Here is a 21,229-nt window from a genome sequence, read left to right on the forward strand (position 1 = left end):
TCCACCGCCGCTAGCCACCTCTTCTACTTCATCTTTGGAGATTCTGCTCTTCCATTTCTTGCCGACTTTCGACCGTTCTTTCCCAACTCCGCCATCGCTTAGTTATGTCGGTAGAACAAATCTCTTCCACCATCTTCTAAATCGACTACGATTTCACCTCACATACCAAACTCCCATGCATACCGTTATTCCTCTAAACCCATCTCATACTCTAATTCCCCTTGATTTGGAGTGAACGGGATTTCCAGGAAACGATCAGCCCCTACTGTGCTCGCCTCTGCTTTGTCCCCGACCGCCATGGAATCTATTATATTCCCGTTCCTTAATCTCATTCTATACCCGTTCCAAATTCCACTGAAAACAAATTCATTCCTCAACCACGGTTAGGTTTTCTGCTGCTATGTGTTGCTATATGGTGCTCAAAAGGGAGGAGTGGACAGAGACTATGCAGAGAAAACTATCATCATGCTTGCCTTGCCACCTGCTTCTCTCTTCCCTTTACTTGAAATCAATTGGTTCCATTCATTTTGGACAAGACATTACCAAGGTATGAACTTTGAAATTTAGTAATCTTCTTTTATTATGTCATTGAATGCTTCATCAATACCCATTTATCTTTACTTAATTCAGATGAGATGATGTCGTTTGTTCCAGGTACCTGAGTGCCCTCCATGCTACACCAAGAAAACACTTCAGTTATACCCACCCACCAACTGCTCGATAAAATGTCTGAATCAGATTTTTTAATTTTTATTCAAATATATTAGTCAGGGTGATCTTAATTTTGTGCTCACTTAGCTTTTTAATCTTAATTTTGTGCTCAGTTATTGTTTAATATTACTTTTTTTAATCCCATTTTGTGATGGAACAATGGTTAAAGTATGACAGATTTATTTTGATGACTTTGTTTCAGGATTGAAGAACTTTGATTCCTTGTGCTTACAGTGATATAAAGACAAGTTTTACCAATTATATACTCTGCAATGCTTGGCTATGTGAGTACATGAGTTTGATCATTTTTTACTACAACACATCTTACATATTCTTCATATTTTTTCTGATGTAGTTTATCTGTCTCTTTTGACTTATATTGTGAATGTAGATCCCCATCTCTTTTGGCTGTCTTTTGATTAGGGAATTTTGGTTGTCTTTTGATTAGGGAAGTGAACGTATGTTCTTTCATCCATGTACTTGTAATCAACGTCAATATTAAATAAGTTCATAATGTTTATTGCATGTGCATCTCTAAAAAAAATACAAGAAACAAACGACTCTTGCAGACAGAAGGAAATTTAACACACCAGCCCCTTCTCAGTCAAAAGTCACAAATTAAAATTTTGTCAACACTTAAGCAATGGTGATCCAATCTAGTGCCAATGACGCCACTAATTCCTGCTAGTTAAATAGGGAACCATGTGAGTTTTTATTCTCCGATCGACACTGCCCCAACCTTATATTTATATAATCGTACTCATCTTACTTATCTATTTGCACCTCTAAAGTCAACCTAACAAGTAAAAGATATCGTCTCGATTTTGACGAAAGGAAGAATAAAAATATTAACCAGGAAAATCTAAAAAATTATAGAAAACAACAATGAAAAAAATAATAAATAGTTGATTCTGTTTTGGTGATCGGGAAGACAATTTATTCTATATGTGCTATGAGTTACGCAGTAAAGAGTAAAGACTAAAGTGTGAATCACCGGCCTGGGCCCTTCGCGCTATCTGGATTTCAGTTCATCGCCGTCAACAGGCCCTGTTTTTCGCACCTGATTTCTGCTCAATCGTCTTCTCTCTGACATACATATGTATCATCGTTCAGGTTAATTAACAGTCAGATCATCGTCGAATTAACTAAGGTTTTCTTCACAAAGATAGATCACTTCTAGTTGATAGCTCGCAAGACAAATCCCAAGAGATTCATTGAGGACGATAAAGCAAAGTACGTATCCGAATCCATGGCTCACAGTCTGAATCCACGAAACTGTAGATCTGTTGTGCTTTCTGTGGCCTATGCCTAAAATTGAGTTTAATTGTGCAATCGAATGCTGATCAAGTTATTTTTTTGTCTGAATCTGTAGGTTTTCTGATGCATTTGATCCGTGTAGTCTGAGGGATTCGGAAGATTATAACTTTAGATTGAGAGATGGCTTGGTTTAGTGGGAAGGTCTCGTTAGGGAACTTCCCGGATTTAGCTGGAGCAGTTAACAAGCTCAGTGAGAGCGTTAAGAACATTGAAAAGAATTTTGACAGTGCCCTTGGATTTGAAGACAAGGCTGGTGGTGGTCCTAGCTCCACTTCCTCTACTGAAGGTACTTAGCTTTGCTTGATATGCCTTGCCTTATATTTGGAATCTTTCTTTCATTACTAATTTTACTTTTCCAGTACAAAAACACATCTATAGATAGTATCATACAGTAAAACACATGAAATGCAACTATTATGGCTTATTTGTTTGTGGGATTGCTCAGGACTAGTTGGATAGACTTATATTATATGATGCTTGTATGCCATGGATTGTTTCTGAATGCTTAGTTATTTTGTCATATCCTGTGTTTTGTGGTAGCAAATGTCCCATTTGAACTCCTTACTATATTTTGAAACTACTAAATTGTGCTTTGTTGTAGCCAACTTCAACAAAAACAAATATGCAACTTCTATGGTAATGTCAATTAAAGCATTGTATGGAATCTGAAACACTTAAATCTAAACAAAACATTCGATACAAATATGACCAACATGCCACGATATGGGCATCAAATTGACAGAAGAAGTACCAACACCCAAAACAAAAATAAGAAGTATTTATAGTAAGTTTTGTTTTGCCCCATGAATGCTGCAACATTCAAGGAAAATGTTGGGTTATTAGTCAGGTTTCATAAAAGAAGGAAATTTTGTGGACTAAAATAAAGATCATTATTTGTTTGTAACAGTGACTATGGTAACTATCTGATTTTAGTTTAAGAAGTTTCCAAAAAGGGGAACTTTGCAAATTTCATGGGAAACCCCATAAAGAATGATTGCAATTTCATTGTAGGGGGGGGGGGGGGTGTTATAAAATACTGATTTTTAGACCAGATTAAGAACCAACAGTTATAGAATACCAACATAGAAAATTAGTAATTAATCATGGTTTAAAAGCTTCGTCCATTTGCATGATGTATTTTTGTCAATGATAAGAAACAATTCTAGCTTTGAACTATCTTTTGACATACATGCAGCAACAAGTGTTTCTTCTTGACTTCTGTTAGAAATCTTGAGCACTCGATCATTTATGGTCATGTTAGGGACAATGACATCCATCTTATGGCAAGTCCCACACACAATAAAAAGAACCAATAAATTTCCAAGCAGTTGAAGAAATAAAAATTAATGGAACATTACTAACATCTTCATTTAACGCATAATCTGGGTTTCATTTACATGATATCCACTCATTACACTAATATCTTGCCATGTTATAATGAGATTCAATCTGTTCAACGTCATCTTCCTCATGCACTATCTTAGACACCCCGTTTTCTTGGGAGATCTTTTGACATCTCCATGCCAATCAAGTTATGAAGTTCATAGGACTTTGATTTTTATAGTTTTTTGATTGTGATGTTGGAAGGTCAGTCATCTAAAAGACGTGATGTTGATGGTTTTTCTTTTTATCCTATCATAATACTAAGTATATTTATTAATTGTAACCAGCTTCAGGGTTATGGCCTTCCGATTTGATGGCGTTTATGGGACAGAAAGGTGAGGATGGAACTGCTGAGTCTATGGAAGTACTTCAAACTTCTAGTCCTCAGCATTCATCCTCTTCTAAAGAAAAGGAAGGGACTGAGGCTGGTAATTCAGCTGATTCTATCAACAAACATTACCAGTATGTTAGAGAAGAGAATGCAGAATCTTTAAAGCCTGAAGAGCATGAAGATCTCCATGAGGGAACAAACATTGAAGCCTTGAAGGAGGCTAATATCACTGCCGAAAAATCTGTGGAAACAAATATTGATATGCATGAGCATGCAGATGTTTCTGACAAACCCCTGGAAACCAATATTTCAACTCCTGAGGATGCAGAAAACATTGGTGAAAAATCTGCAGCAACAAATATTACAATATCTGATGATCCACAACCAGGGTCAATACAGAATCATGTTCTCAGCAGGGATAGCTCAGAAGCTGAACCTTTAGAAAAGTGTGAATCAATACAAGATGAGTCAACAAGTTTCTCAGACCAGGTTGTAATGGCCTCTGAACTAAATGAAGTGCACCAAGCTCCTGATTTACAAAAAGATGATGATGGACCAAAGACAGAGTCAGCAGATACTTCACAAGAAGTTTCTGCAGTTGAAGTGGTGAAACCTTTATATGATGGCCAAACTGGATCTGAAACACTTGAGACGACTGAAGTTGCTGAAGAAGGCCAACTGCATTCATTACAAAGTTCAGATGATGTTGCTGCTGTGATGGTTCCTGAAGTAGTTTCAGAGAAAGACAAAGAAAATGCTGACATTCATATAAAGGAACAGCATCCGATTTCAGAAAGCAATTCATCTAGCAATGCAGATTCTAAGGTAGAACTGGAGAAGGTGACTAGAGAGATGAAAATGATGGAGACTGCACTCCTAGGAGCTGCTCGACAAGCTCAGGTATTTGATTTATTAAACTTTTGGTTTATGGAAGTTGGTATTTTTGATCTAATCCTTACTAGATCGACATTGAAAGATGTAAATTGCAACTTTGAGAGATGAAAGATGTTAAATATTAATTGACATTTCGGTATCTTGGTACAGTAGAAGAGCAAATCTTGTAATAGATTGGAAGATCTGAATCATGCTGTTAATCTTTGTTCATGCTTATAAATTGTATCTCTAATAAATAAACCACCTCCATGGGAAATCTATCAAAGATCATCAGCCAACTTTTTTTTTTTTTTTTTTTTTGGTAACAGGCAGTTATCTAAATTGTAACTTAGTCCAAATATAGAAAAGTCAATTTTGTTTCATCATTGCCATACTTCTATTTTGTATCATTTGTTGAAAACAACTTAATGATATTAGTTTTTTTTTTCCTTAATTGGCTGAAATGTAGTTACTTCTATATCTTGAACTTCGATGATAAATTTTTTCACTGGAAGAGTATCCTGTATTTTTTAAATTCATTCATTATTATTATATTCTGTTAACAGGCAAAAGCTGATGAAATTGCAAGGCTATTGAACGAGAATGAGCAACTGAAGTCTATAATTGAGGATCAGAAGGTACGTTCTAGTCCATGTTTTTTATTGAGAACTTATGGCTTTTAAATGAGTTATATATTGCTACAAATGTATGAATACAATCTTCGAATCCCACATATTTGCACATGTCTGCAGCTATGCATGTGAACAGTTGCATTCCTATTAATGGAATGTTAAAACTACTTTTTTATGGTTTCAGATTGTTCCCTCCTTTATTTATAAAAAATTACCATTATCATAAATTAGGTAATTAACAAAATTTCTTTATAGGATGTGCTACTGGCAATAATGTTTCCTAGTTATGTACTTATGTCCCCTCCATAACCTGTCCTCTCTTTGTAATTGCTTCATCATAAATATAGTTGCCCTTCAGGCCTTAGATAGAACCTATTTTAACAAAATGGTCTTATACCCTTAAAAGGGATGTGAAAGAAGCTTAGAATGATTTTGAAGTCTGTCAAAAGCTTGTGCTCTAGTGAAACTATTGTAACTTTCACCAGCCAATATTCCCTTTGCAATTTGTTTTTTATTTCTTTCCTTCTAAACTCTCTCTTTCATATTTTTAAAACAGAGAAAACCAAATGAAGCAGATATTGAGTCTCTACGAGAAGAGTATCATCAAAGGGTCTCAACTCTTGAAAGAAAGGTATACAATTTGTATAAATAAAACTGTATTTAATATCAATAGTATTCATTCATAGGAGGATGGTTGTACCATGTATGTTTTGAAGCATAACACCTTAACTTCAATTACAAAACACGTATTTTACTAAAAAGTTGATGTAGTTATTATTGAACGAATATTATTGATATCAAATACAGGTTTATGCTCTCACAAAGGAAAGGGATACATTACGTAGAGAGCAAAATAAGAAAAGTGATGCTGCTGCTCTTCTGAAAGAAAAAGATGAAATAATCACCCAAATTATGGCAGAAGGTAATAAAATTTTGAATGTATGTAGGAGGTTTACCATGATATAACTATTATTTTTCATTCATTTAGGGGAAGGGCTTTCAAAGAAACAAGCTGCTCAAGAATCTCAAATTAGGAAACTTCGGGCACAGGTGTGGTGCAATAAAGATACTACTTTTCCTTCCATTTAGAACCTGAAACTGTTCCTCTCCACATATATATTTTAATATGTAAAATTTATTTTGTGTGAAAGCTAGATCAGGGAGTTTGAAGAAGAGAAGAAAGGATTGATGGCCAGGCTACAGGTAATTTTCCATGCACAACCTGTTTCAGTGCTTCTTGTCTTGATATTTGATATAATATGTTACAAAATAATATGTCTATCGATCTCTTTCAGTATTAAAAGCTTTTAACTATGCTAGGAGCTTATATCTATACAAAAACATATGAAAATCAGTCTGTTACAGTTATGACAAGTTCATTTTTAGTACAAGTCACATAGATGTGATTAAAATTAGGATAATCACGAATATAGTGTGGTCTTATCATCATTTGACCACCTTTTTAAATTATATCACAAAATGATCATTTATTTCTCAAAATACCCTTTTTCCAGGAAATTGCTTTTTCAGTGGTCCCCACTTCATTGCTCATCTTTCGCGAAAATGACATCTTGTTTTGCAAAATTAGTGTCATTTTGGCGAATTGAAGAAATTCACTCTTTTTCAAAAGATTTTTCTAGTGGGGACCACTGATAAAGCAATTTCGCAAAATAGGTGGTCATTTTGTGATATGATCTTTTCCCTTTTGGTCATTTTATTGATTAGCCTTAAAAATATGATTGCATTCACACTTTGAGATTTGTTAATATTACTTATCCTTTTCAATTACTTACCAGGTTGAAGAGAATAAGGTAGAGAGTATAAAGAGGGATAAAGCAGCCACAGAGAAATTACTACAAGAAACAATAGAAAAAAGCCAGGCTGAACTTGCAACACAAAAAGAATACTATACAAATGCATTAAATGCAGCCAAAGAAGCTGAAGCATTAGCAGAAGCACAAGCTAACACTGAAGCCAGAACTGAATTAGAGACCCGTTTAAGGGAGGCTCAAGAACGTGAAGTTATGCTAGTTCAAACTCTAGAAGAGTTAAGGCAAACTTTAAGCAGATCGGAACAGCAGGTGTTTATTTGGAAATTGGAACATTTGAATTTCATTTAAATTTCTTTGTAATTATGTTGAAATAATTTAATTTCATTTTTGCAGGCGGTTTTTAGAGAAGACATGCTTAGGAGAGACATTGAGGACCTTCAAAAACGATACCAAGTACATTCGGTTTCCATAAATAATTTTATCGAGTCAATAATATGTTCTTGTATTCATCTGTGATTCCTTACCTTTGATGGAATTGGAATTCAAGATTCCATTCTATGGCGTCTTTGGTTGCCAAATAGACGGAATTCAATTCCGCTGGAATCCTTCAAATCCCATGTTTGATGGATTTCATCATTCCTAGGGCAGGGTTGATGGAATTCAATTCTGTTCTTTGTTTTACTTTAAAAGACTAAAATACCCTCGCTATATCTATTGACATAAACTGAAATAATAAATTCAATTACATATTTACAACATATAAAAAAGTATTTAATATAAAAAATTTAAAAAGATATAACAGAAAAACCATTACATTTTGGGCTATTTTGCGCTTTAACCACTTATACATTATTTTTTTCCAATCAAGCAAAAGTTTCAGACATTTTTCCAATATATATGGTTAATTAGGAAAAATTACTGGTGAAACTTAATATAAACAAAATTACCTGTGAAACCTGATATAACAGGTCAAAATGGTTAATTTGGATAAAGATTTTAAACTTTTATGGTTTGATTCGAAAAAAGTAAAGTATTAGTGGTTAAACCACAAAGCTGCCCAAATATAACGTTTATTTTGTAATCTGTTAATTATTATGATAATAATAATTATTGTTGAATTACATACCACTTTACCCAATAAAACACATACCAGATTATTATTCCTTCAGATTCCAATTCCATTCCATCTAAAAACATTCTACAAACCAAACATCCCCTTACTGTATCATTTGTCTCCAGGAAAGTGAGCGTAGATGTGAAGAGTTGGTCATGCAAGTTCCTGATTCCACTAGACCTCTTTTGAGGCAAATAGAAGCCATACAGGTTTGCTTTCCTTTTTACACTCTTTTTTTTCTAATTTTCACTACTTGTTTTTCTCACTACCCCTTTATGTAAATAGGAAGCAACAGCTAGAAGAGCAGAAGCTTGGACAGCTGTCGAGAGATCACTGAACTCACGCCTTCAGGTAGGTCCTACAAAATAATATATATATATATATATATATATATATTAATATCATTAAATCATTATTCGATTCACTAATATTTATAAATTTGAAGGAAGCGGAGGCCAAATCTGCAGCTGCAGAGGAAAGGGAGCGTTCTGTAAACGAACGCCTGTCCCAAACATTATCTCGTGTAAATGTTCTTGAAGCTCAGGTGATTGATTGGTTAATTTGTTTCAAATTTATGGAAATCATTGGCTTAATTTTTATAAAATGTTGCAGATTTCATGTTTAAGAAGTGAGCAAACGCAACTTACTAGGTCACTTGAGAAGGAAAGACAGAAAGCAGCAGAAAGTCGACAGGTGTACTTAGCACTAAAAGAGGAGGCAGATACTCATGAAGATCATGTGAATCAACTTGAAGAAGAGATAAGGGAACTCAAGAGAAAGCACAAGCAAGAGCTCCAAGAAGCATTGACCCACCATGAACTTCTTCAGCAGGTTCCTTTATCTTTTAGTGATGTTTTAAGATATTAGAGGAAATGACGACACACTTGGAAAAAAAGGAAAATGAGGGAAAATATTTAAAAAGTTAAGACTTAATGGGGAAAGCCTCTTTTCCTGGACTTTACCTGTTAAGTCGTTCTTTCTTATTAAGACATTGCACCTTGAAAAATTTACCCAATTATAGCATTGTACTTTCAACTTTTTATTTATTATGCGGCATAATACTTTGAAAATATACCCAAACATAGCAACGAGAAGTGCTTTGTATTTGAATGATATTGCTATAAATGGTATATTTTCATAGTACAATGCTGTAATAGGAAGAAATGAAAGTAGGATGCTAAAATAAACAGATCAATGAAAGTTTGTTGCTATTTCTTGCATTTAACCGGTTTTTTTGCATAAAATCTATGATGCATGAGGAGTATTTGTTCCAACCTTTAAGCTTATATTGATTAATGAGTATTGCGTTCTCTGTTAATAAAAATACTTTTAATTAATATAAAGGATGTTCCTGATGATTACAGGATATAGAACGCGAAAAAGCTGCACGTTTGGAATTAGAAACAACAGCTCGCCTTCAGTCTTCTATTGTTCCTGAACAAAGTCCAATAGCCAGAACTAAATCTTCCTATGAAAATGGTAAAACGAAAATATATAAAACATTATTCTCTGTTTATGATCCATTTTCTCTCATTTTGGTTTTTAATTTTCGGACCTCTTTTGAAGGATTAAGTCGCAGACTTTCAAATGCTAGCAGTTTAGGCAGCATGGAGGAAAGTTTTTATCTTCAGGCATCTTTGGACTCGTCTGATTCTTTATCTGAAAGGAGAAATCCTATAGAGCCTACCATGAGCTCTTATTATTTAAAGAGTGTGACACCAAATGCTTTTGAAGCTGCCCTACGTCATAAGGAGGGTGAACTTGCATCTTATATGTCAAGATTGGTAATGATTAGATTCTCAATCATTGAAAACAGGCCAATTTGAGTTACCTTTTAGTGTTGAATGCAATAAATAGCAATGTACTTCTGTTTATTTCATTTCTTCTTATTACAGCATTTCTTCTTAAAAATAGCAACAATTTTCACTGCTATAATTCAGTTGTTTTTTCAAAGTACATTGTGCTAATAGGAAAAAATGGAAGTACAATGTTATAATTGGGTAAAATCTTCAAAGTACAGTGTCCTAGTTATCTAATTTGATTATGTGGCTGATCATGTCAACTTTAGGCATCCATGGAATCCATTCGTGACTCTCTTGCTGAGGAGTTGGTTAAATTGACAGAGGAGGTAGATTTTCCTTTCCTTTTTTTTCATTTTTGATGGTAAATGACTATATTAACCTCTGACGTGCTTTGGTGCAGTGTGAAAAATTAAGGTCAGAAGTGTCTGTGCTGCCTGGCTTAAAAGCAGAACTAGAAGCATTAAGACGAAGGCACTCTGCTGCACTAGAGTTGATGGGTGAAAGAGACGAGGAGGTAAAATTACTTTTTCACCCTTGATTGGTTTAGGGTAGTTTTGGTATTTTCATTTAACTAGTACCATCATGGGAGTTATATCTTATTTTGTTTGTTTACTTATTTTATTATCACTAATTTGTTTTGTCTTAGTAACAAACGGAATAACTGATTCTTTTCATGGTAATTTTGCTGTATGTAGCTTGAAGAGCTTCGTGCTGATATTGTGGACTTGAAGGAGATGTACAGAGAACAAGTAAACATGCTTGTAAATAAGGTAAAAATATATGTTTTATAAATCTAGTAAAAAGAAACTGATAATTTTTTTTAATAATAATGAATAGTTATATAATAGTTTGGTGGCTAAATTGATAAAATGTGAAGATACATCATTTTTTCCTGTATTTAACCTTTTCCAAAATCAGGTAAACCAAGTTTTTTAACCATCCAAAAAGTATAAGGGTTTGATCACCTACAGAAAATAGCTAAGTGGCTAAACTGATAAACAGGAAGAATCTTTATTCTATTTATGTTCTTAAATGTTTGTATCTGCAGATTGCTGCTTCATAGGGAGGTCACTTCTCGGGGTAGTTTCTTCCATATGAATTTCAATCTATGGTACATGATGTAGTATATGATGGATGGGTAAAATACATTATAACATCAAGATTCTTTTTTTTATTATTTTCTCATATGTTTATTTTTCGTCTTGCATTGCTATTCTTAATGCATACATGTATAAATACCTGAAAGATTTGGCTTCTGTATCTCCGTGTGCACAATGGTGTCTTTTTATTGTATTGTGAGGTGAGTTTGAGAGAAATTTGTTACTAAGTTTGACACGGATGTCTTGTTTATTTTGTAACTTTTGTTTCTAGAATTGATTTAACTATGAGAACGATAGAAGTTTTTGTTTTTGTGTTTGGGATTTCAGTCTCATTAAACATTTTAGGTGATTGTAATGGTTATTGAATGCTTTAACAGATGATTGCTTTAGCTTTGGTTGAAGATACAATTTAACTCATGAAGCATTTCTTGGTCTAGACCTATATGTCCAAAAGCTTCGAGAATCATTCTCAACCAAAATTAAATTGTCACTCAGTGTATCCACTTCAGATGCAACTATAGGTATTAATAAACACATAGACCATAACATATAACATTTAAGTTATATGTAAATTAATTTTCTTAAAACATATCACTTTGGTGATATATTATGTTAATTAATTTATGTGAAAATAAGTAGAATGTCATAACTTAAGTTATTGACAACCCGAAATGTTTGATTGTAAAATATCGCATATGGATTTTTAAAACCTTCAAAAGATCATTATTACAAGTAGGGGTGAGCGCAGTGCGGTTCGGTGCGGTTATTAGCAAAAACTTTACCACTAACCGCAAATGCGGTTAATCCATTTTCAAAACCGCTTGCTGCGGTTATTTTTGCGGTGTGATTTTGTTTTTTTTTTTTTGTGTTGCGGTTATTAACCGCATGGATTTGGTGCGGTTAGTTTGTGGTTTTTAACCACGGTTTAGAGCTCAAACAGTTTTAATAGTTCAAATATATTACTTGTAGTAATAAAAAAACCATAAGGTATAAGACAATTAACTTGAATCACAAACAACTTATTTCTTAAAAACGTCAAATCAATATTAATTAACAACAAATATCTTAAAATTGTCTAATTTCACAATTTTTCAAAGTTAAACAGAACAAAAAACCAACACTTTTGTCTTCTAGTATTTTATCCATTTTTCATCCATGAAACTTGTCTTATTTTTAATATTTAATATATTAATAATTAATAAAAAAATAGTATATAATATATGCGGTGCGGTGAGGTTTTTTTGCGGTTTTTGAAAACTAATAACTGCACCGCACCGCAAATTTGCGGTTTTTGAAAAACATAAAACCTCACCATCGGTTTTTATTGCGGTTGCAGTTTATCAGTTGCGGTTAATTTTAGTTGCGGTGCGGTTTTTGCTCACCCCTAATTACAAGAACTATATTATTTAGTTTGACTGTGTCTACATTTGGGTCCAACACACATCACAAAAACAATATCATACAAAATTTCATATATTCATAACTAAAACATAAAGTGTGGAAGCTTAATCTTTAGATCATGATTTCAAATCTGATTAAAAGAAATAAACAAAAAGAAAAATTATTACATGCTTCTATTGAGATTTTTGGATCATGACTAGTTTTCTAGTTGATCTTAGACTTTTTTAAAATCTATCAGTAAAAAACTCACGAATTTCTTTGTGTGTATTTTGTATAATAGATTTGGTTCTCATCAAATGTTTATATAAATGAAGATATAACCGAATATGAAAAATATAAAAAAATATAAAACTCAACCTACAAGATAAACAATGATAAGTGTTTATCCTTATTTTTACTAATAGATTTGGTTCATCTATAATTTTAAATAAATTTAGTACTAATTCAAAATTTAATAATAACAAAATATATATATATATATATATATATATATATATATATATATATATATATAGGAGGCGTGCCAACTCATTACAACACCAATCGATCATCCTGGGGCGGTTTTCGTGCATGGAGAGAGAGAGAGATCTCTACTCTGACAAGTTATGTAACACGTTTGACATTATATGTCTACGTCCATTTGAGACGGTGTTCGTGTCTCAAAGACCTTGCCAACTCATTTTTATGGGCGCTTTCACACATCCAGACCGTACAACGTTATATTGAGTACGATTGCTGTGGTTATCATTCATTTATATAATTGAGGGACATGACTAGCAGTTTTTTTTTTTTTTTTTTTTTTTTTTTTTTTTTTTTTTTTTTTTTTTAAGAATCTAACAAGATCCAAAAGACAATAGAATGATAGATTATTACAAAAGACAAGACTAAATTACAACATAAATTCAAATCCAAAATTACTAATTTTCCCTTGTTTTTATCCAATAAGCACTCATATTTTACCAGTTAACTTTTTAATTTTTATAAAGACAAAGTCGAAGTTAGAATATGATTGTTCGAGGAGGGAAACATTAGTCGGTGAAAAATGGACGTTGATTTGTGAGTTCTTCGTCTCTACATTTCAAGCAAATCCTCTATCTCTCTTACTAAATAGTTTAGGGTTTCTCTCTCCACATTTACACAATTTCCTCTTACCCATCATCAAATCTCGTCCACAAGATTCCAAAATCTGAACAGATTTCTAATGCAAACATGAAAACACTTCAAGGGTTTTGTATTACTTTTGATTCTTCACAAAACCCTTCCACAGATTCAACCAAAATCGAACACATGAGGTGGGTTATTGTTTTTTCACATCTTTTATACTGCTTCTTCTGTTATTCATTTATATTACTATAATGAACATGATCTTTGGTTTTGTATTATTGTATCAATTTGACTTTGAGCCAGTTTTGTATGTGCATATGGTGTGGATTATGTAGTATACCTTTTGCCTTTTGCCTTTAGCATTTCAATTTCTTGGATACCATACCCATATACACATATTTCCTTGTAGCCTTGTTAATTTGGGTGAAAGAGCTATTCTCCCGAAACAAACTTTAGATTATTCATTATTAAGATGCATATGATTGTGGTTTTGTGAAATTGAAATGCTAAAGGCTAAAGGCAAAAGGTATACTACATAATGCACCATATGCACATACAAAACTAGCTCAAAATCAAAATGATACAATAATACAAAACCAAAGATCATGTTCATCATAGATTCATAGTAATATACTTGAAGGTAAAGTTACTTTAGTGTGTTTCATTTTGTATCTCATGAATATATGCAAATGGTTTCATTTATCTTTCCTTTGTGTGGTAACTATTAGTACATACGCTAAGTAGTAAACACATTGTATTTGTTTTTCAAATCCACAAAATGGTGTAAATTATTAGACGGTTTCATTTATCTTTCCTTTGTGTGGTAACTATTAGTACCTAAGCAAAGTAGTAAACACATTGTATTTGTTTCTCAAATCCACAAAATGGTGTAAATTTTGCACTTTTCACCTTTTTATAATTGCTTAAAATGTCATTTCATATGTCCGTCATTTACGTGCACGGAACGCCCTTGTTACATTAGCATTTTGTGAACTAGGTTTTCCGTGCAAACACGATTTTCTTTATATACCAAATAGCCTACCTCAGCAAGAGCCCTTTTTCATCAATAGAACCAATAATATCTATGCATGCTTTTTTCATCTCAACCTTCCACCGATCCACATTGATGATTTGATTATATATACACCTTGAAATCTTTGTTGGAAGAAAAGGCAAGTTCAGATCTTTAGGATTTCATCTCTATCTCGCGATCTAGGGTTTGATAGTACACCGCAGGCGGCTGCAAAGTGTGTTTGTCTCTTCATTTCTTTAACTTCATAATTTCACTTGATCTTTGCATCTTTAATCAATCTATGTAGTTGACAAGAATGGAAGGTTGATCAAAAAAGGTTTATGTAGGAAGGGTTGTGAATGCAAGAATCAACCTCTTCTTAAGTTCAATACAATTACTTTTTTCCATTTTTTTTTGTAATGTAGTTGGTTATGATGATTTCATGTTTTTGCAAGTTGTTGTGATTGCAATGCACATGGATTTGTTGATATGTGTGACTAATCTCAATTTTTGGCTCGATTGAATTCTAGGGTTTTCAAGTTTCTAGTGATTGAGGAAAATCCATGTCGATTAACATGCTTCCCGCGGGATTCGTTTTCAACAACGAATCAAATTGCCAAACAAGTGGATTCAAGAATTTCTGCATTCGGTATGTTTGGATTTGAAGTTTGGAATTAGCATTTTAAAGCATTTGTTCATTGATATCTGTTGATTTAGTTTCTAATTGCACTTTTCTTAAATGTCCTTTGACCCGAGCTTGAAGATATGTGACTACCTCAAATCATGTTGGGGGGTTGGATATGTAGCCTAATTTGGATCATGAACTAGATATGATTTCATTGATCCAACTTTCTAAGTCTGTAATAATGGACTACTACCAACTTCTCATCATAATTTTTAGTTGATTTTAATGTTATTAGGTCGGATTTCTATTACAAATGGTTTTAGAGCCCTTCATGCATATCATGTGAATAGTGATTTGGGGTCTATTTGGATTTATATGTACATCTTGTGTGACTTTTTTTATAAGGTAAATAAAAGCATGTAAACTAACAAAGGTGGTTTAGTGGTGATCATCTGGGATTTAAACTCCCCAAAATGGAGAGGTCCTAGGTTCGAATCCTACAGTCTTCAACATTGGGATGGCATTCCATTCAAAAATAAATAAATAAAAGCATGTAAACGAATTGCAATTCTTTATCTATGCCTACAGAAACCCAAAATTTGGAATATTTTTTTTTAAGATTTGCTAATTAATTGAGGAAATTCAGGGAGTATGTTGCTGCCGTTCGTGAAAGAGATCCCACAACATGTTGGCCCTTTGGATCAATTTGTGAGTTCAAGGATCTCAATACTCAAGACGTGGCTCCTGAAACATTATCCTTGAGTAATCTAAAAGTTACACAAGATACTAATGCTTCTGAATGTAAGTGACAAACTAAATTCTATGTAGAACTTGATGTATTGATTGTATTTATGTCTCCATGCTGATATGCAGTCTTCCTGTCCTTTTTTTTTTCACAGTACCCAAAGCTCAAAATTCCAAGGGTAAAGAGGTTGTTGAATTTGAAGCTCCAACAGGTATATGTGTAGGGATTTTCTGAATTCTAAGTTCTAAATATAAAATGGACCAAACCAATTTGTTTTCAATATACAATACAACCAACCTAAGGTTCTGTTTCTTTTTGAGTTAATGGGGGCAAGACTTAATCTGATAAGCTATATATGAATGTTTCTTGCTGACTTAAGGCAGAAAGAACGACTTAACAGAGAAAGTCAGGAAAATGAGGCTTCTCCATTAAGTCCTTACTTTTTTACAAACTTGCCCTCATTTATTTTTTCATTCCATTATCTCAAGTGTTGTGACAATCGATCATGATGTGATCAAATATGTCATTTGATACTGATGAGTAGTGTTTTTTTTTTTCTGGTCTATTGACAGCATTTGAAGTCGAAGTTTCCAAAAACAATGAGGCTGGATCTGAAACTGTTACAGGTACATCTACTCTAATAAATGAAGGTTTTTTTTTGCCACATGTCACATTCTGATTCAATTTGCCAAATGTCATTTGGTGGTTATTTTGAATTTTTTTTTTCCACATTTCATTTTATGAGTTTTTCTATTTTATTAAATTCAACATAATATTTCAATGTAATAATTACAATAAATGTAATAATAAATGGATATCAATTTCATTAATGAACTTACCTTTTAACTTCAAATTTCCCAAATTAAAGTTCATTAGTTTCTTTTGTTTATTGATTTAAATTATTTGTTTAAATTTAAAAGATAAAAAACATTTCAATTATAATAATTCATTATTTTTCTTATTTTCTTATAAATTCAAAGTTCTCAAATATTTTGACCTTTATATTTAACTTTTTTTTTTTTTTTTAAATTAACTCATGTAATACATGGGTCTCACAACTAGTTTCTAATGAAGAAATGTCACATATGGAACCTGATTTAGTCTTTGTTAAATACACATTTGTGCTACAGTGATTTACTTTTTTCTCAATTAATGCAAAAAAGTGGTTTTCTATATGAAATATTCAACGATGTTTCATTTTCGGACCAAAAGATGCAATATTTTATGAGTAACTTGTATAGTCACTAGAATTATCATTGCATATTGTGTTAGTTGCATAAAATGGTAAAAAGGTAAAACATTGTTGCATAATTTGGTAATAATGTGAAACATTGTTGTGTAAACAAGCATTTAACTGGTGCCACATCATGAGGTAACCGGTTACAATGTTGCATAATTTGGTCCTAAAATGAAAAGTGGATCCACATTTAGTTTAAAAAAACAGTTTGTTGCATAAATTGGGAAAAAGGGGAAACTTTGTTGCAAATTTGTGCATTTAGCACTTTGAATTTGTATTAGACATGTACGAATTCTAACAAAGATTTCGGATATTCTTTGTTCCATGAACTAAAACAGAACTTTTTTTTTTCTTAATCTATAATAAGAGTTTTTGCAATGACCTTAAAACAATGGTCATATATATCATTTGATGCTGATTAAAAGTTTGTTGGATTTCTTGACAGCATTTGAACTTGAATGGACCAAGGAAAACAACACTGAATCTGAAATTGCAACTGCTATGGGTATGTATTTTGATGAATTATAAGTCTGCCCTCATTTATTCTTGTTCCATTATCTCAAATATTTTTTAAATGCATATTCTCTAGACATCACTGTTTTTGAATTATGTAATAAGAATTTTGGAAACGACTATGAGTGTAGGTATATTATTGAACTAGTATGTCATTTATTTATCATTTCCCTCCAAGAATAACTCTTAATACATTGATCACATAGCTTGTTTGATTCTAATGACAATATTCTTTCTTGGATTTTTGACAGCATTACTAGAGATTTCTAAGGGAAACAAGACTCAGTTGGAGACTGCTACAGGTACTAATTTTAACAATTAGATTCAACTTATGTTTTGTTCAAAAAATATTTTACGAATGTTCAAAAAAGTATAATGGTTCAATCACTAAGAAAATAGTTAACTGGTTAAATTGATAAAATGGTTAAAGCACAAGTGTTCAAAAAAGTATAATGGTTCAATCACTAAGAAAATAGTTAACTGGTTAAAGCACAAGTGTTTTTCTGTATTTTCCCCTTCTTTAAATTATATAACAAGAAGTTTGTCAACAACAATGAATGTAAGTAGCTTCTTAAAAGGAGCATTTTGTTATAAATATTGATTGTATATGTAATCCGATACTGATAACAAGATTCCACCCAATTTTTTTACAGAATTTGAACTTGAAATACCCAAGGGAAAGACGACTCAATCTGAAAATGCTTCAGGTACAATTTCTAATAAATAGATGCTCAATATGGAATCTGATTCGGGCAGTTATATAAAATGTTCTTTGTTGCATGATCTAAAAGTGAACCAAACGGTTTTGTTTTTCTAATTTTGTAATAAGAATTTTGGCTACAACAATGAATGTAGGTAAATATTTGAACTTTTGTGTTGTTGATTCATCTTTTCTCATTTTATATTTCATTGATTGCTGATAAAGATTGTTCGATTTCTTGACAGCATTTGAACTTGAATGGACTAAGGGAATCGAGACTGGCAATGAATCCGACACTGCTACGGGTACATATTGTTACTCTTTTTGATTAAATGCAAAAAATAGCAATATACTTTCACTACTTTATTTGCTATAGCATCGTACTTTCATTTCATCCTAAAAGTACAATGAAATTGCAGTGCTATAATTGGGTAAATTTTCTAAAAGTACAATGTCTTAATATTTTTTTGAAGGTTCAATAATGTAACAGAAAGAAAAGATAGTATCATGCTATTTTTAGTGTGTACAAGTCCTTTGAATTTTGGTAATAAGTTGTTTTTATGCAGAGATTATTACTTCTAAAGACCTGAATGATGGTATGGACGAAGATATGAGTGATGGAGGCACAGATTTGGTGAATTTATCTGAATCTGAAAATGAAGAAATTGTGAAAGGATATGGAGGTAGGAAAACTGAAATTGTGGTGATTAGTGATGATGATGATGATGATGATGCTAATTCAGGAAAGACTTCAAAGCCAACCAAAAAAACAAAATGTCGTGATTTGTCTGAATTAATGAGGGATCTCCCGGGCCCGGATATCGAATCCACTCTACATTTTGCTGATACGGACGATGGTAACCTTCTCTTCTAATTCAGGAATGAATTTGAAGCAAATCAGAAAAGGACAAAAGACAGAAAAGCACTTGTACTAAGTTTCACCATTTTATCCATTTTGCCACGTAACTATTTTCTATAATGATTAAACCATTATTACTTTTTTTTTACCATATAAAATAACCATTTTCTTCGGTTAACCAGTCAGGAAAGCACAACATACTTTCATTACTTCATCTATTTAGCCACTACTGAACTATTATTTGTTTAATCGATTTTGTCATTTAACTATTTTTTGTAGTGATTAAACCATTAACTTTTTTAACTGTTTAAAAAATCATTTTTTGTGGTTACTCAGTTTACAGAAAAAAAACACAACGTATTTTCATCATTTTATCTCTTTAGCAATTGAACTATAGTTTTTTTGGAACGAAAAATGTTTATCTTTAAAAAAAAAAGCAAAAGGGTTTAATCACTACAAAAAACAATTAAATGGCTAAATCGGTAAAGTGGTGAAAGTATGTTACACTTTACTTTATTTTTCCTTTTCTCAACACCGGGTAACCAGGAAAAATGGTTTTTTCTTTCTTTATAAAAGTACGTTGTGCTTAACGGTTTAATTACTACATTAAATAGTTTAGTGGCTAAATGTATAAAATGCTATAAGTACATTGTGCTTTTTATGTACATTTTTCCCAACAAGAAAAACAATTTTTTTGTTAATTTTCTTACATATTGATGATCGTGCATGCCAAAATGCCAAATTAATATACATTCTGGCACAGAATATACTGATGAGTCTGATGAAGATTTCACCATCGATGATTATGATGACGAAGATGACTCCGATGATGATGAAACTATGTGGATGTTACTAAAAAAACGAAAGGCTGTTAAAATTACTTCTAGAAGCAACCGTTCACGAAACTACAAGAAGAAGAAGACATGTGCACCCAAACCCAAACCATCGAAGCGTGGACCCAAGGCTAGGACTAAGCGTGCTAAGCTACACCCACACCCACATGACAACTTTGCTACCCGAAAGCTAGCTGATGCGATTGAAGCTGAGGTGGCACTGGCGGCTAATCAGAAAAGGTGTGGTTCGTATGACGTGCGAGGTGGGACCGGGTGTTCTGTTGTGGGTCGGTCAGTGGTGGGAGTTGGTGGGTCGAAGGATCCAGGTCCGGTGGTTACGGGTACGCCAGGTAAGGGGTGGGCCCTGGTGTGCTTATTGAACAGGAACCCAGCTGATTTTACCATAATCGGTCCTGGGAATAAGTACATGACAAGGTTCTGACTTCTGAGTTGAGTTGAGTTGAGTTGGAAACTTTTTATATATTTGAAGTAGTATGCATGCATATCATCAGATGGAAACTAGACTTTGTGACTCAGATCTGATGGTTTCTTAGGGTCAAACTAAACTTTAGTCGTGTGTTTGGATTTATGGTCTATGTGGGGTCATGTGGATGTTTCATTTTGATCCTCTTTTTTATGTGTGTTTTTTTTTGGTAAATCTATCATCAAACTTGTCATATTTCTTTTGTCCAGGTCAAACTAGTGGGAAATGGTTGTTTTTTTTTCATGAACAAATTACATATCCCTGGGTATGGTATCTTGTTCTTGCATGCATATTTTGTGACAATTTTTTCTCCAAACCTGTCATCAAAACCCCCTGAAATGACACCATCTTGGAATCTGAAGATGGGTGTACAACTCTTTGTTTTTGGGATCTATATGAAATACAAAGAGCTATATGGTTGGAATGTAAAGTTTTATGATTTTCTTTTTAAAACGGCAGCTAAAAAAGTTTTAATGATTTGACCTAAGTTTCTTTACAAAGATTGTATGCTATAAAATAAATTGCTGATGAAGATTTCAAGAGTTTCGATGGAAAACAAATTGATACTATGTAATGGTAGATCCAACAAAAAAAAAAAATCCAAGGGATATGTTCTGATGATAAAATCATGTTTTTTTGAGAAAGAGACAAATCTCTATCAAGGCCGAGAGAGAAGGCGAC

The 21,229-nt window shown here is 32.8% G+C and overlaps 2 protein-coding genes across 3 annotated transcripts; both read left to right on the forward strand.

Annotated features, from left to right (window-relative positions):
* Positions 1–1,654: 1,654 nt before the first annotated feature.
* LOC145143895 (golgin candidate 5-like) lies at positions 1,655–11,345 on the forward strand. Of its 2 annotated transcripts, none has more exons than XM_079074830.1 (20): positions 1,655–1,944; positions 2,084–2,314; positions 3,699–4,642; positions 5,182–5,253; positions 5,804–5,878; positions 6,055–6,169; positions 6,236–6,297; positions 6,403–6,450; positions 7,044–7,328; positions 7,413–7,472; positions 8,259–8,342; positions 8,419–8,484; positions 8,579–8,677; positions 8,746–8,964; positions 9,498–9,612; positions 9,700–9,917; positions 10,202–10,261; positions 10,336–10,449; positions 10,631–10,705; positions 10,984–11,345. In XM_079074830.1, the coding sequence occupies exons 2-20, from the start codon at positions 2,149–2,151 to the stop codon at positions 10,996–10,998; spliced, it is 2,892 nt and encodes a 963-aa protein (XP_078930956.1). In that variant the 5' UTR covers positions 1,655–1,944; positions 2,084–2,148; the 3' UTR covers positions 10,999–11,345. The 2 variants fall into 2 exon arrangements, with proteins under 2 accessions (XP_078930956.1, XP_078930957.1); XM_079074831.1 differs by having other exon boundaries at positions 3,705–4,642.
* Positions 11,346–13,432: 2,087 nt separating this feature from the next.
* On the forward strand, positions 13,433–20,743 carry LOC145143921 (uncharacterized). Its single transcript, XM_079074832.1, has 11 exons — positions 13,433–13,728; positions 15,083–15,201; positions 15,824–15,978; positions 16,077–16,133; positions 16,495–16,548; positions 17,605–17,664; positions 17,924–17,974; positions 18,326–18,379; positions 18,618–18,677; positions 18,939–19,229; positions 19,995–20,743. The coding sequence occupies exons 2-11, from the start codon at positions 15,116–15,118 to the stop codon at positions 20,504–20,506; spliced, it is 1,380 nt and encodes a 459-aa protein (XP_078930958.1). The 5' UTR covers positions 13,433–13,728; positions 15,083–15,115; the 3' UTR covers positions 20,507–20,743.
* Positions 20,744–21,229: the final 486 nt, after the last annotated feature.

Source organism: Lactuca virosa, chromosome 1 (genome assembly GCF_052849685.1).
Source record: "Lactuca virosa cultivar CGN04683 chromosome 1, Lactuca_virosa_CGN04683_v6, whole genome shotgun sequence".
NCBI lineage: Eukaryota > Viridiplantae > Streptophyta > Magnoliopsida > Asterales > Asteraceae > Lactuca > Lactuca virosa.

Excerpts from the sequence above, each read along its gene's own strand:
- LOC145143895 (XM_079074830.1), top strand. The coding sequence starts at position 2,149 with ATGGCTTGGTTTAGTGGGAAGGTCTCGTTAGGGAACTTCCCGGATTTA. Across the intron at positions 8,343-8,418 it reads GGCAAATAGAAGCCATACAG|GAAGCAACAGCTAGAAGAGC; the intron begins GTTTGCTTTCCT and ends TTATGTAAATAG. Across the intron at positions 10,262-10,335 it reads TGGTTAAATTGACAGAGGAG|TGTGAAAAATTAAGGTCAGA; the intron begins GTAGATTTTCCT and ends GCTTTGGTGCAG.
- LOC145143921 (XM_079074832.1), top strand. The coding sequence starts at position 15,116 with ATGTCGATTAACATGCTTCCCGCGGGATTCGTTTTCAACAACGAATCA. Across the intron at positions 16,134-16,494 it reads TGAATTTGAAGCTCCAACAG|CATTTGAAGTCGAAGTTTCC; the intron begins GTATATGTGTAG and ends GTCTATTGACAG. Across the intron at positions 18,380-18,617 it reads TCAATCTGAAAATGCTTCAG|CATTTGAACTTGAATGGACT; the intron begins GTACAATTTCTA and ends ATTTCTTGACAG.